The sequence below is a fragment of the Hemicordylus capensis genome, chromosome 11 (genome assembly GCF_027244095.1).
Source record: "Hemicordylus capensis ecotype Gifberg chromosome 11, rHemCap1.1.pri, whole genome shotgun sequence".
Lineage (NCBI taxonomy): Eukaryota > Metazoa > Chordata > Lepidosauria > Squamata > Cordylidae > Hemicordylus > Hemicordylus capensis.
Window position 1 is genome coordinate 11,197,881 of NC_069667.1, and position 16,044 is coordinate 11,213,924.

The 16,044-nt window shown below is 46.6% G+C and overlaps 1 protein-coding gene across 11 annotated transcripts in view; it reads right to left on the minus strand.

The window, feature by feature from the left end:
* DACH2 (dachshund family transcription factor 2) overlaps window positions 1-16,044 on the minus strand; it is a 421,855-nt gene that overhangs the window by 20,167 nt on the left and 385,644 nt on the right. For all 11 annotated transcript variants that reach the window (XM_053274112.1, XM_053274108.1, XM_053274104.1 and 8 more), the window contains one exon: window positions 2,110-2,255. In XM_053274112.1, the coding sequence (XP_053130087.1) occupies window positions 2,110-2,255 (146 nt within the window). The remainder of the gene's footprint in view (window positions 1-2,109; window positions 2,256-16,044) is intronic.

The following is a 16,044-nucleotide window of genomic DNA, read 5'->3' on the forward strand; positions in this document are numbered from 1 at the left end:
TGGGCCAGGTTCAATGACCCACAAGCCTTCCTGATTTTTGACTATGGCATATCATCAAAAGTATGGAGTTATCCCCGAGCTGACTCCGTTACCCCCCAAGCTGACTCCATAACTAGTATGGAGTTATCCCTGAGCGTATGGATTTATCCCCGGGCGCCTGATTTTTGACTCTGGATTTTTGACTACCTTCCTGACCCACAAGCTTTCCTGATGCTTTGTGTTCCCTCCTCTGTGCCTCATCTTACTCCCTCCTCTGATGTGCCACTGACATCCTGGTTGGGTATAACAATTTTATGTTCGGTGCCAGCCTGGAGATACTGCTTAACTATGGGTTCTAAATCACAGTTAAACCTGAACAGCTTAGGCCTGGGTTACCTGAGAGTCTGCCTTTGCTTGCAAGATCCTCACCACTCATTAAGATTCTCAGGAGAGGTCTGTTACCCCTGTTAACTGGGCAAAGAGGCACCTTTTTAATGTGGCGATTCTCTTTATTTAGCAAGGGGAGAGTAACTGGCCCTATCCACCCCCAGCACAATACCTCCAGTGACTGCTGCTGGTGTCTTATCTGATGTTTCTTTTTAGATTGTGAGCCATTTGGGGACAGGGAACCATCTTTTTTATTTATTATTTCTCCATGTAAACTGCTTTGGAACCTCTTGTTGAAAAGTGGTATATAAATATTTGTTGTAGTTGTAGTAGTAGTTGCCGTCTTTGGGTGCCACTAGTCATCTGGTGGCAACCTGGGAGCGGGCCTTCTCTGTCGTTGCCCCTAGGTTATGGGACATGCTCCCCATGGGTGTAAGAGGCTTATCTTCTTTGGAGGCCTTCAAGAGAGCCATAAAGACCCATCTTTGCAGCCTGGCTGTTAATAATATTTAAGTGGCTTCAAATATGAGTTTTATGTTAATATTTTAACTGCCTTTATTGTATGTTTTACGTTAAAATTTTAACGGTTTGGTTTTTTGATATAAGCCGTTTTGGGATGGGCGGTATATAAATGGAATAAATGAATGAAAGAATGAATGATAAAAATAAACCAGGATATGAAACCAGAGTTTAATGTTAGTTTTACATCCTGGCTTACGCCAGAATTCTTTGTTAGAAGAACAGAATGGAAGGGGAAGGGGGAGTATACTGCTGAGAGGGTGCAAGATCTGTTCCTAGCCTAAGAAACCACAGGAGGCTGGTTCTCATGACCATTACAATCAGGATAGGAGACGGGCTTACCCCGATGTGCATGATCATCAGAACTCACCGTGCATTTCCCTCCAGTGCAGGTTGCTCACAGTTGGGCTACCCAGTCTTTGGACCAAGATATTTACTGAGTGTGGAGGAAAGTGGAGCCTTCCTACACTAATTCTGTGGTCCTGAGAACCCTCCTGCCTCTTCTACCTGGTTGAACACCACGCCCTGCCCCATTCAGGAACTATAGAGACCTCTGGCTAGAGTGGCTGCTGTCGATGGATGTGCGAGTCTGCAAAGCACACACTATGATCCTGAGGCTGGAGCTGCATTGGCAGGGCTGTGCCCACCTCCTGCTCCTTCATGGCCAGTGGGAGGGCAGCCACTGATGTCATGAAGCTTTTCCAGTCTGCTGGCAGCTCAAAGCATGCTGGGAAGGGAGACATGCTTTGGAGTACTTTCCATTGGGGGAAGGGGGGCTTGTGGCGGCCAAGTTCAGCAACGGGGTACTTGTCAGCCATGCTTGTGTGTTTGTAGGGTTTCCAGAGCCAAGCTGCGGTGATGCCTGTGTGCAGCCTAAAGGGTAACATCTCGCCGGCCCACCCCCAAATGGTTTTGCAAAGGGTTAAATATGTTTTGTCATCCAGTCCAGCTTCTCATCAGATGCAGAAGCTCCTGACAGTACAGAAGAATATTTAAGATCAACACATAATTAATCTGCGGAATTCACTGCCACAAGATATGGTGATGGCCACTGGTTTTTCAGCCTCAGGAAACAGCTCTACAGAAAGCATTGCCCACAGCTGGATCAGGGCAATGGGGTTCTGTAGTCCAAACCCTGGTGGCTATGCAAATAGGTGTGATGCATGTAAGTGCCTGTTACTACAGTGCACCTGACAAGGACAAGAAAACCCCCCACTCTTTTACCTGTATATTGGTTAATAGAGTTTCTACTGATGACAACCCATCAGCAAAGAGAAAAGGTGCTGGAAAGCCAGGCGGTAAGGTCTGTCCAGCCAGTTGGACTTTGTCTAAGGAGGGCTTCATTATTGGGATGGCAATCTGGACTTCTTCTGTAAAGACAAAATAGGAAGGAATAACCAATCAGCATATGACAACCAATCAGTGCCTTACAGCCAATCAGCAACCTTTTCCTCTATGGAGTATCCACACATTATTAATCCGTAGGACTCACTGCCACAAGATATGTGATGCCCACTGGTTAGGATGGCTTTCAAAGGAGGCCCAACAGACTCATGGGCAAGAGTGTTATCGGCGGCTATTATCCAGGAAGCCTTTGAGATACCTCCGTGATCTGGGGCAGTCTGCCACCGAATACCAGTGGCTGGAGGTAACAGCTGTTGGGTTTCTTGAAAACATCTGGTTGCCCATAGTAGGAAGCAGGATGCTGGACTAGATGGACCTTTGGTCTGATCCAGCAGGGCTCCTTTTATGTTCTTACAAGCCCTGTTAGGTAGAGATGAGGCCGTAGCTTACTGGCAGAGCATCTGCTTAGCGTGTAGAAGGCCCCAGGTTCAATCCCTTGAATCTCCAGGAAGGACTGGGAAAAACCCCTTGGAGAGCTGTTGCCAGTCAGTGTAGACAACACTAAATCAGATGCATCGATGGTCTGACTCAGTAGATGGCTGCTTCCTATTTGGGGGATGAAGCCATAGGCTCAGTGGTCGAGCATCTTCTTTGCATGTAGAAGGCCCCAGGTTAAATATCTGGCAGCATCTCCAGGTAGGGCTGAGAAAGACTCCTGCTTGAAACCCTGAAGAGTCGCTGCCAGTCAGTGTCAACAGTACTGAGCTGGAGGGACCAGAAGTCTGACTCAGTGGAAAGCAGATTCCTACATACACCATTCAGAGGGCTTTTGGGGATGGGACTTCAGCTCAGTGGGGGAGCATCTGCTTTACCCACAGAAGGTCCCAGGTTCAGGGCTGGGAGAGACACCTGTCTGAAACCTTGGAAAGCTGCTGACAGTCAGCGTAGACAGCACTGAGCTAGATGGACCCATGGAATGATGTGTTATAAAGCAACTACCCAGATTCCTATGTAGAGCACCCAGAGAAGCCTGCCAGCAAGCCCCAGCTCCCATACCAACACACCCTTAAATCACTGTGCAGAAACACTTTGCATGTGTGCGGGGGCGGGGGGCATGGCTTAAGACTGCATTGGCCCAGGGGCAGGGTTTGCTGACATGCTCCTGAGGGCACCGTAGCTGGGTAAAACATCCATGGGCTTGTACTTCCTGAATAGGGCCACAGGAACAGTTGTGATGCCATGGCCACAATCTAGAGAGCTCGTTTAGGAGTACACATTAGGGATCTGCACGAAACGGATTTTGCATTCTCTTTCAAGCTTGAAATGAAATGCAAAATGGTCAAAACAGTTCGTCAACACATTTAGTCAAAACAGCAGTCGAGCCAGATGTTTCAAGGAAACAATTTGAAACGTTTCAAGTGTTTCGGCCATAGTGAACAATGGGGAAAGTCAAAACACCCCCATTGCTCCCCATGGGTAGCTCCTAGGGACCCCAAAGTAGGTTGGGTGGTAGGACATGATGGGTGCTACCTACCACTCAACCTACAAAAGAAATGGGCAAGCGGGTGATTTTTAACATATGTTTAACCTTTTCCCCAAACCCCATAGGATCCCATAGCGTTTTGAGGGAAAGGTTAAACATTTGTTTAAAATTGCTCGCTTGCCCATTTCTTTTGTGGGCTGGGTGGTAGGTAGCACCAATCATGCCCTACCGCCCAACCCACTTTGGTGTCCCTAGGAGCTACCCATGGGGAACAATGGGATGTTTCAAGTTCCTCCATTGTTCCCTATGGCCAGAACATGCTGCATTCACAGAGTGCATGCACACAAGTTTTGCATTGCAATTTGCAATGCATTTTGCAACCCTGCCTTGAAAAACCAATGCAGAAGCACACAGTAAAAGGGAATCTGTCCCTCCCAACAGAGGACACATACTTCAAACACAGTCTAAAAATGGCCAAAAAAGAATCACTGACCCAGAATCCACAGCCACAGTCCCTGTGCTGCAGGAACATCATTGGCACAAATTGCTCTCTCTCACACAATCAGGACTCCTTACATTAATTCCTTAAAATACGGCAACCACTGCCACAGCAGCATCCTTCCTTAGCAGCAAGCATAGCCATAAGCTCAACTAGAGCAACTTCAGCAACATTTTGACTCAGTACACCTTGCAATGCAGACTGCAGAGCAGACTAGAGCAGTGAGTGAAGCATAAGTTAGTCTCAAAGCCAGACATGTAGCTCATTACGGCATCACCAAGAAATATTACACAGAGAGAAAGAGAGCTGCCTCTGTCAATTTCTCACCACAACACTATCTCACATACAAAACAAACAACAATTCAAGGAAGGCGGGCACCCAAGTTCTGCCTTTTTCAATCTGAGATCCAGCAAAACCCGATAGTTATAGCAGCAATAGAACAGCATATTATACTCAGTGCTGAGAAAACCACAAAATTAAACCTACCTTCCTTCCTTCCATCCTGATGTATCCTCCTCAAGAGAGGAACACTATAAGGGCTCTCTCTGCCTCCCAGTCCCTTTGAATACATGTTGCAATTCCCTCCTTTCCCCCTCCCCCCAGCCAATGGGGGCACAGTTGCCCCTGACAAAACTTGATATGTATAGTAACAAGCCAACCTAGAAGCAAGGAGATTGCATGCTAATTGGAAGCCAGTGCCAGAAAACCAATCAGTAAGGTGAAAACAGGCCTCCAAAATGGCACTCGAAACATTTTCATCAAAACGGGGTTATTTTGTTCTGAACTCGAAACAGGCCCCTTTTTAGAGGGTTTCTTGTTTCGAGCTTGAAACATTCAAAATGGCCTTTTACGAGTCAAAATGTTTCACAGTCAAAACATTTTGCACATTCCTAGTGCATGATGGCTTGTTGCCCACTCAGTAGCATATACGGGTTTTTTGCTTCTTTAAGTAGCCAGTCCGCCTTGCTAAATAATTGAAACATATTTTTTAATTTACTAATTTAAAACCATTTATATCTCGCCCCTCCAGTGCAATACTGCTCGGGGGGGGGGGGGGCTCACAACAGTAGAAATAATTTAAAACAATAAAACAAACAGCATGGACTAAAATCAATTAAAACAAACCCAATGTTTAGAAAACGCCAATAAAAAGTACAACACTTGATAATTAGAAGATTTGAAAAGCCTCTCTAAACAGGTGAGTTTTGAGGTGGTGTTTTTTTTAAAAAAACAAACAAACCCTGAGGGAGGAAGCATGGCAAAGTTCTGGGAGGTCACAGAGCTGAAAGACACCCTGGAGGTGAGAAATTTCTTTGGAAACCCCCTTTTGTCTGAAACTTGATTTGCAATGCAGCATGGGGACATGCTGTTCAGGAAACACAATGACAAAGACTCCCTGAGAAGAAGGCCTTTCATGAGGTAAGGCGAGGCAGTCACCTCAGGTGGCCGATTCCTGGGGCGGCAGAATGGAAGCGAGATGCCCTGTGTCTGCCGTGGAATCAGTTCTTTGGGATAGGTCTGGTCCAAACACACTTTGCAAGGAGCGCCTCTCCTCTCCCTCTTGGCTAAGCCTGTACGAAGCAAGAGGAGTGAAGAAGAGGCTGCTGGCAACTTTTCCTTCTCCCTGCCCATTTTGAAAGAGGCTTGGCCCTTCACCTTCAGTGCTGTGGGCCACTCCTGCATGGAGCTTTTAACCAGTGGAGCTGTTCTCTCATGTCTGTGCTCCCGATTGGCCACCGCGAGAATTCCCCCTTCCTCCTTCCCCGCTTGTAGAATTCTCATGACGGCCAATCAGCACGTCAGCACATCCTCACAGACTGGCCAATCACGATGGCCAGTCAGCCCATGGCTCCCGAATCGGGTTCGGAGGTTCCTCCTATCCTACTGCCAAACGTGAGAACAGCCCAAGTCCATTTTTGTTAGCAAGACTTTAATCAGGCTGCCTAGTGGTCTGTCTTGGCGCTCTGGTGCTTTACAACGGTGCTCTCTTTCTACAGCCAGCCTGGAAATAGAACCCCGGAGAACTGCTGCTGTCTGAGCAGACTTCAATGGGAGACATGGATTAGTAGTCTCAGCTGACAGGAGCCAGTGGAGTGTAGCGGTTCGAGTGCTGGACTAGGACCAGGGAGACCCGAGTTCAAAACCCCATTTGGCCATGAAACGCACTCAGTGACTCTGGATCAGTCACTTCTCTCTCAGCCTAACCTACCTTGCCCAGTCATTGTGAGGATAAAAACAACCACACATACTGCTCTGAGCTCCTTGGAGGAAGAGAGGGATACATAAGCAGTAGATAGACAGACAGACAGACAAAGGCAGTTTCATATAGGATGCTAACTATGCACCCCAAACAGTATATAATATGTACAGTATACCCCTGATAACTGAGCAAAGACACACTGTTTTAAAGTGGAGATTCTCTTATATTTAGCAGGGGGAGAGCAACTGGCCCTGTCCATCCCCAACACTGCATCCCTCCAGTGACTGTTGTTGGTATCTGCCTTATGTTTATTTTTAGACTGTGAGCCCTTTGGGGACAGGGGACCATCTTATTGATGAATTTATTTTTCTGTGTAGACCGCTCTGAGAACTTTGGTTGAAGAGTGGTATATAAATATCCGTAGTTGTAGTAGTAGAATCAAAGAATACCGCCAGGACCAAATTCACCATATTTCCCCTAGGTACATGTTCTGTGAGTATCCCAAAGAGGATTACAAGGAATGAGGAATAATAGTCAGCCTTTTATTTTATTTTTTAAAAATGTGACAGAGCAAAAATCCGACTTGCTTTTAAAAATATGTTAGCAAGGGTTAAAAATGGGACCAAATACAAAGGAAAAGAGATGCTGAACGCCATAGAAGATATTATAAAGGTTTTGTTTTATATCCCCAAAGGCCAGCATTTCCCAACTGTATTTTAGCCATTACAGCATTATAGCAACTGAATTAATTTTCATTACTGCTTTGTTGGTTACTCCAGTTTTCCATACAAACAGGTATCAGAGGCAAGAAATACATCAAGTTTCTCACCTTTTCATTGCTCCTTTCTGAGAAGGCCGAGTAACCAGTGTTCTCTCTAACAGGGATTCCCAGATGTTGTGAATTACAACTCCCAGAATCCCCAGCTCCCAATGAACTCCCAGAACCCCCAGCTGCAATGGCTTTTGCTTGGGGATTATGGGAGCTGTAGTTAACAACATCTGGGAATACCTGTTAGAGGGAACACTGCGAGTAAGCCCTTTGGACTCGGGAACGGCTGTTTGGTGGTTTTTTGTGGATGTGGCAAACCAACTTACAGCACAAAATGTAACTGATTTCATCAGTCATGGCTCCATAAGATGGCTTTACCAAAGGACTAGAAAAATTCCTGGAGGTCCATCAGTGGCTATTAGCCAACATGGCTAAATAAGATGACAGAGGAAAAGAATCATGGACTATTTATTCACAAGTGTGGGCCCGCAACAATATGTTGCAGTATATCTCTGGTGTGCTTGGGTTGCATGAGTCTGTGGCTGAGCACGGCAAAAAACAAAAGTTAGCAGCACCGACAGGAGGCCCTGCTGTAACTGGAGTCAAACTTCAGATGTAATTTTCTTCTTCTACTCCTTTCTGGGTGTTTTTATTGGTGAGTGAGCACTGGTGCTCAGTTCCTTTTTAAATCCCTTCACCTTCAGAAACACAAAGCTGTGAGATGGCTGTTGAGAAAACATAAGAATTTTATGCGTCAACTGCCGTGGCACACCTAGGTTAATTTGGAGCACGGACCTCAAGGGCTTTGGGGCCCCCTCTCCCCTGGCTTGAGTGCCCAGAGGACCCTTAAATGGACCTAAAATGGCCCGACCTGTCATTTGGGCAGCAGGCGGGCTCAGGGAAGGAGCTCTTGCCGCTGTCTCCATCTCCCCCATCTCGGTCCACACCTCACCGCCCACCCCCTATCTCTGTTACCACCACTGGGGCTGTTGAAAAAGGTTTTTTAAAAAATATTTAACTTGCCCCTGACCCCCTTCCTGTGAGGAGTGGTGGGGCGGGGCAGCAGTGGGGCCCTGTGGAGGCCCCCCAGAACACTTGGAGGCCGTCCCCGAGACAGGAGGCCACAGGCCAGATCCCAAAGGTCCATGGCAAAGTGTGCCTCTGGCCGACTGTCTTGAGGGGATATTTTTCAAGCTGAGAAATGTCCTGCTCTTTTCCTTCAAGTCCTCCTTCCCCACTCCTTGCCACAGAGTTCCGTTAGTTCCTCCCACCTGCTTGGCTTTTAAACTGGACTCTAAGCCCATGTATGTTCCATCCCATTGACTAACTAGAACTTTGGTGTTTTCTTTGGCCCCCTGAGGGTTTTCCCCCAGTGGATTTTTTTCCAACACCAACATATCTGTGGGTTACCCCAGGTCTGCCAGGATCTCCCTCTCACCTGCAGGTGATCTGGTTATTTGTCCATAAGGATCATAACATTTCCAGTTCTTCTGGAACTAGTTATAACATTATATTTACATAATGCTTTGAAACAAAAAGTTCAGAAAGTGTGGCTTATGTCGTGGAGAAATGCAAAAAACGTTTCCCTGACCCAAAGTTGCTCACAATCTGAAATATATATTTCTTAAAAGACACAAAGGAAATACCAGTAATAGCTGTGTGTGGGGATAATGGGAGTTGTAGTCCAATAGGGATGTGCAAACCGGCTCAAGGTTGAACCGGTTCGCCATAGAACCAGTCCAGCTCGAGGTCGAGTCATACCCCCTCAGGGGGGCTCAGGTTCAGTTCGGGGGTTCTAAAGTTTTTTTTTAAATGATTATTATTTTTTTAAAGTCCAGATGGCCATGCAAATAGCCAGTGCAAATGTGTGGTGGCCTCCAAAATGGCTTCCACCACCTGAGAAAGGGCTGAAACATCCCAAAAACATCCCTTAGAAGACCAGGGGGAGGCTGGCGGGGAAAAGGGGAAGTGGCGGAGCCTCCTGTGGCCGCGGCAGCACCCCCTGAGGCCGCCGAACCAGGCAGTAAGTGTTTTTTTTTTAAAAAAACAATTTAAAAAAAATTATAACCCCTAAACCAGCTCAAATTTGAGCGAAGGTGGGAGGTTTGTTCAGGGTCACAAAATCTAACATGCCCAGTTTGGCTTGAGTCCGGTTTTGACTCAAACCAAACCGGGCAAACTGGTTTTGTGCACACCCCTACAGTCAAAAAACATCTGGGGACCCAAGGTTAAGAACCCCCGCTCTAAGGGGAATATCCTACAGCGTTCACACATCCAAATGAAAACCAGGCCAGACCCTGCTTAGCAAAAGGGACAATTCATGCTTGCTACTGCAAGACCACTCTTTGCCTCTTAATCCCTCTTTTAGCAGGGGTGAATTCTGTGCAGTCTGGTGTGCAGTCTGGTGTGAATTCTGTGCAGTCCCACAAACCAAGTCAGGCGATGTAAGGTAGAATAGATGGCCAATCCAAAATGTGGGCACAGAGGCTTCAATGCACTCGTGCAGTTATTCCACCTACAAGAGCATCCCCAAGTTTTTGATGGAGAGGGCAGCACAAAGCCAGAAATGCTCAGCAGATGTTGCATACTCTAGTTTGGAGGAAAACTAGATAGGGTTTCTTGGGATGGGGCCGTAAATCAGTGATGCAGCATCTGCTTTGCATGCTGAGAGTCTCAGGTTCAATTTCTGGCAGCATCTCCAGGTCGGGCTGGGAAAGGCTCCTATCTGAAACCTTGGAGAGCTGCTGGCAGTCAGTGCAGACAATACTGAACTAGATGATTCGGTATAAGACAACTCATCCTAAAACCTATAAAGGCAGCTTACAAAGAGTGTCTGTTTTTTAAATATTTGCCACTAAAATTTGGGGGGAAATGAATTGTCCATATGTTTTTATTCAAATAGCACCCAATTAAACAGAGAATCAAGGACAGCCCTTCTATGAGGCGTAGTGAAGTGGTGCCCTCAGGCAGCAGATTAAATATCTGCCACTGAAATTTGGGGGGAAATGAATTGATCATATGTTTTTATTCAAACAGCACTCAATAAAACAGAATCAGGGACAGACAGCCCTTCTATGAAGCATAGTGAAGTGGTGTCCTCAGGCAGCAGATTAAATATTTGCCACTGAAATTTGGGGGGAAATGAATTGATCATATGTTTTTATTCAAACAGCACTCAATTAGACAGAATCAGGGACAGACAGCCCTTCTATGAGGCGTAGTGAAGTGGTGTCCTCAGGCAGCCGATTATTGGGGTGGCAACAAGATGCTGGTGGAGAGCCAGGGTTGTGGTTGTGAGCATGAATGGTCCCCTTTGCTAAGCAGGGTTTGCCTTGCATTTGACTCAGTGACTGCATGCGAGTGCTGTCTGCGGTGGGATCCTCCACTTAAGGAATGGGATGGTAGCTCAGTGATAGAGCATCTGCTTTGCAGGCCGAAGGTCCCAGGTTCAATCTCTGGCAGCATCTCCGGGTAGGGCTGGGAGAGACTCTTGCCTGAAACCTTGGAGGCAGTGCGGACAGTACTGAAGTAGATAGGCACGGAGCCTGACCACTGGTGGCCCATGTGCGGCGCCAGCAGTGGCCCTGCTGACCCCGCCCCCGTGAATGACATCAGATGTGGGGGGCGTGGTCTGGTCCAGCCTCAGTTGGAGTTCAACTCCCGAAGGGGCTGCACTGGAAGTAGATAAATGACTTGGTACAAGAGAATGATATGTTCCTAAAACCCCAAAAGGCAGCTTACAGGGAGTGTCCTCTCTCTCTCTCTCTCTCGTAGACAGTTCCCTGGCACGTAACCCATATGCACCAGGTGCTTTTCCACAGCCTGGTCATCTCTGCTCAGGCAGTGTTTTGCATCCACTGTGAGTGCATTAAGTGCAAATGATTACTCGGAGTCCTTAATAAGATTCTGCCTCATCACACTAATTCAGTTAATATTTCAGAAGAAGGTATAACCGACCTGCCCTCAGCCCCCAAACCATCCTCTAGTTACACACTTAAAACGTGTTCTCCCTGCGTCAAAGACTATATACAATTTCCCCTCTTTAAATATTTCATATTAAGGGTCAAGTTCTTAAAATTAATTGATTGCTTGCATGAGCGCCTGGAGTCAAAGCCACTCCTTGGTGAAGCAAGGCAAAGCCACGGGATCTCGTGGCAGGCAGGCAGGAGCCGGGGAAGAGGCTGAGCAATGAATGGATTGTGGATAAATTGCTTAAAACAATCTAGAAACCTCGTCTGTTTGGGAAGGGGGGGCGGGCGGCGGGAAGTAATGCTATTAGAACGGCCAAAAGGAAAATTCATATTGACTGTGGAGACAGGGTGTACGGTCTATGGTTTGTAATGTCGCGGAGGAGTAGATTGAAGTTTCAAAATGGCATTAGTCTTCTTTAAAGAGAGAGACACCGCTGAATTAGGTGCCGCTGGCCGCAGTGAGGATCAGATGCAAAGAGAAGTCATATTTCACCCGAGCTAGTCAGCAGGAGGAAAATAAATAGAAATATAAGAGCTATGCAGGCTATGATTCATTTTGATAATCTGGCCCAAGAGAGACATGGGGAGACAGCATCCAGATCTAAGCTCCCACCGAAAGACAAATAGGACGCGGAGGGTGGGGATCGGGATGACAGCCTAGCAGAGGTCACATCGATTTCCCGCAGCCGTTCTCACACAGATGAGATAACCCTGCACTCCATTTGGACCATTGTTCATATCCTACCTGTCCCACAAGCCATAAATTCCCGAGTCCCCGAAAAAAGGGCAGTAAAGAAGAAGGATTCTACTTATGACTTCTTATGATTAAGTTTTTGTGCTAACCAAACATGCTCTGTCGGCCAAGGTCACATTGCATGTTAAAGTCCGTAATAGCTGGGAAAGACTAGCGGAAGCGTATTATGGTTTAGCGTCTACGGGTGTGTGTGTGGGGGGGGGGCACCCCTGTCAAACAATTCATCATTTTTTCCCCTGATTGAAATCACACACTGAGAAGATGAATGATATAAGCATTTGAAATCTATTTTAATCTGGTAATAGGACTTCACATCTGAATGGTGTCTACTTCTGGGGCCACCTTCCGTAGAGACATACAGAGAGGCAGAAATGTAAAAAGACCCTGGAAAGGGCAGGGGGGGGAGGGATGGGCAAAGCAATAATTTTAATAATTTAAAAAAGTAAGACTGAATGACTGGGGTTAATATAAGTTACAAAGAAGAATCAGTGTTGGGCGAAATGATTTGAAGAGTATACATTGATTTTAGTGCCTAAAACTCAGAAAGCATAGTTTATTTGTTTTTAAAAGCTGCATTCACACATGCAAAACGATATTCAAGAAATAAAGAGGGGACATTTCCATTTATTGTGACACAGTGAAAGCTGCTTTTATGGTGTGTGTGTGTGTGTGTGTGTGTGTGTGTGTGTGTGTGTGTGTGTGTGTGAGAAACCTGTAATGTAATAACATCCTGGAATCTATGCAGAAGACGTGCTTTAATTTCCAGCACGAATTTTAATTTTAATGTTTACACAGATATCTGGGTAAGTTAAAAAAAAATCATTTGGTGGGAGTGGGAGTCTAAAGTCAAATGCCCAGAATGAATGGAATATGGCCCCAGACAGGCCATCTCATGGCACCTGACTCTTTCTCTTGCCCTTCAAATCCTTCCGCCTCTTCTTGCAAGTCTCCGGCACAACCCTCACTTCGTATTGAGAATAAGCCCAAGTATGTGTAACGGAAGTGAACACACTTCCTTCCCCTGTTGACACTTGAGCCCCTCATCCTCCCCTTCCTCCATTCCTTCCTTTCCACTGAGTTTCAGATTGGAAGCTGCTTGGGGCAGGGACCTATCTTATTTTTTATATTACTCCTGAAAATGCCATGCACATTGACAACATGATACTGTTGTTATTATTACTACTACTATTATTACTACTACTATTTTTATTCTCATCCTAATAAACAGATATGTTTGCACAAGTATAGTAAGTAAAGTAAAGTGTGCCATAAAGTCGATTTCGACTCCTGGCGCCCACAGAGCCCTGTGGTTTTCTTTGGTAGAATACAGGAGTTTGCCACTGCCTCCTCCCGTGCAGTATGACATGATGCCTTTCTGTATCTTCCTATATCGCTGCTGCCTGATATAGTACCAGCAGGGATTTGAACTGGCAACCTTCTGCTTGTTAGTCAAGCATTTCCCTACTTAAGGAAAGGAATTTCCCTGATTTCACTTAAGGGCTTCTGCATTTAATGCAGTGGGGAGATCAGCTCTATTTGTGCATCTGCAACCAGACACAGAATTGCTCTCTTCATTGGAGTGACTGGAGATGCTAATTTGTGCAGAATTTCTATGAAGGAAGGAAGGAACTTTTGGGATCATCCCCTTGGTTGGAATTCTGCTTCCCCATCTTCAAGTAAGACCAAGCAATATTTACAAATATTTACTAATACAGAGTTCCTAACCTTGAGTCCTCAGATGTTGTTGGACTATATTCCAATTACTTTTGCCCATTGTGGCTGTGGATGATGGGTGCTGTAGTCCAACAACATTGGGGGAGTCAAGACTCAAAATTCTGTACTAGTAGATTTTTGTAGTTATGTCTTGGTCCTACTAGAAGATGGGGAAGCAGAATTCCAACCACATGGCTGGTCCCAAAGGTTGGTTGGTTGGTTGATGTCCCTCCTGCATCTTCCGCTAGCAAGCATCCCCCCCGGAGTAGCTTACAATAATGTAAAACAATAAACAAGAAAACACTCAATCAACAAAACAAACCGCAAATCCCTTGCAATAGAAGCCCCAAAGCCATAAATCCAGAAGCAACAACAAATATAAAGCCTCATCCAGTGAGACCATAAAAAGTGCTTGAAAAGAGAGAAAGGGAGAGCTAAGCCTCTCAGGGTCAGAACTCTGCAGTTAGGATACTTCTGCTGAGAAGACATAGGAACAGAGGAAGCTGCTTATACTGAGTCAGACCCTTGGTCCATCTAAATCAGAATTATCTACACAGACTGGCAGCGGCTTCTCCAAGGTTACAGGCAGGAGTCTCACTCAGCCCTATCTGGAGATGCCAGGGAGGGAACTTGGAACCTTCTGCAAGCAAGCAGGCAGATGTTCTTCCCAGAGCAGCCCCCTTCCCCCAAGAGGAATACCTTACAGTGCTCACATGAAGGTCTCCCATTCAAATGCAAACCCAGGGTAGACCTTGCTTAGCAAAGGGGACAATTCATGCTTGCTACCCCACAAGACCAGATCTCCTCCTCTTGAGTCAAATTCATGCTCCTTTTGGAATGCTCCTTGATCTCTGTGTTGGTTTTCTGTCAAAAATCCAGCAAAATATAGCAGTTTCGGCGAGGGGTGTGTGTGTGTGTGTGTGTGTGTGCGCGCGCGCGTGCACAGATTTTCAGTGGGAAAATAGTGGAGAGGGATGGTGCAGCAGGGAAATGACCTGATTATCAATCCAGAAGATGGCAGTTCAAATCCCCAGACTATGGGAAACACCTATATCGGGCAGCAGTGATATAGGAAGGTGCTAAAAGGCATCATCTCATACTGCACGGGACGAGGCAATGGTAAACCCCTCCTGTTTTCTACCAAAAGAAAACCACATGGCTCTGTGGTCACCAGGAGTCCACACCGACTCGATGGCACACTTTACCTTTACAGGGTTCAACACCCAAAGCTGCCATGCTATAGGTCTGGTCTGGCTCCACATACCTGCCCTATTCAAACAAAAATAAGCTCTGAAGAGGCATTTAACATCTTGTCTAGTTTGACCCTTATACCAGGGGTTCTCAAACTGGGGTCCCCAGTTGTTGCTGGGATCGTAGAGCATCTGCTTTGCATGAAGCAGGTTTCGGGTTAAATCCCTGGCAGCATCTCCAGGTAGGGCTGGGAGAGACTCCTGCCTGGAATCTTGGAGGGATGCTGTCATCAGTTGAGACAACACTGAGCTAGATGGACCAATCCCATCTAGGGAGGAGAGCTGGCCTTGTGGTAGCAAGCATGACTTGTCCCCTTAGCTAAGCAGGGTCCACCCTGGTTGTATATGAATGGGAGACTAGAAGTGTGAGCGCTGTAAGAGATTCCCCTTGAGGGACGGAGCCGCTCTAGGAAGAGCATTTAGGTTCCAAGTTCCCTCCCTGGCAGCATCTCCAAGATAGGGCTGAGAGAGATTCCTGCCTGCAACCTTGGAGAGGCCGCTTACAGTCTGTGAAGACAATACTGAGCTAGATGGACCAATGGTCTGACTCAGTATATGGCAGCTTCCTATGTTCCTAAGGATGTGACTAGGTATAAGGCAGCTTCCTGTGTTCCATGCGAGGAAAATCTGCAGTTAGTTTGGGGATGGGGCCATAGCTCAGAAGCTGAGAATCTGCACTACATGCAGAAGGCCCCAGGTTCAATCCCTGACAGCAACTCCAGGCAGGGCTGGTAGAGACTCCTGCCTGAAACCTTGGCGAGTGGCTGCCAGTCAGTGTAGACAATACTGAGCTAGATGGACCAATGCTCTGACTCAGTTGGCAGCTTCCTATGTGACTCCTATTATCCCATGCCACAATGGCCTTTGCCCACCTGGCTCCAAGTCTGAGCAGCCCTGCTTGATATCAAGGAAAGGAAGTGGGCCCTTTCTTTCCGCTCATTGCCATGATTCCATACAGCTTTCCTTAGATGTTCAAGGCTTCAAGGACAGGGCGATCCGCCTCTCCTGACTTACTGCTGCCGCAGGCTCCGGCTTCACCCACCGTCTCCTCTCTCATTGCCTCTCTGCCAAGAGGCGAGCTGTTCTTTTCATCAAGGAGAAAAAGGGAAGCCTCCTCCTAACGCGGCAAGAGTCAAGACGCCTCCAATTTACTGCTTTAACCTTGCAATTCAGGT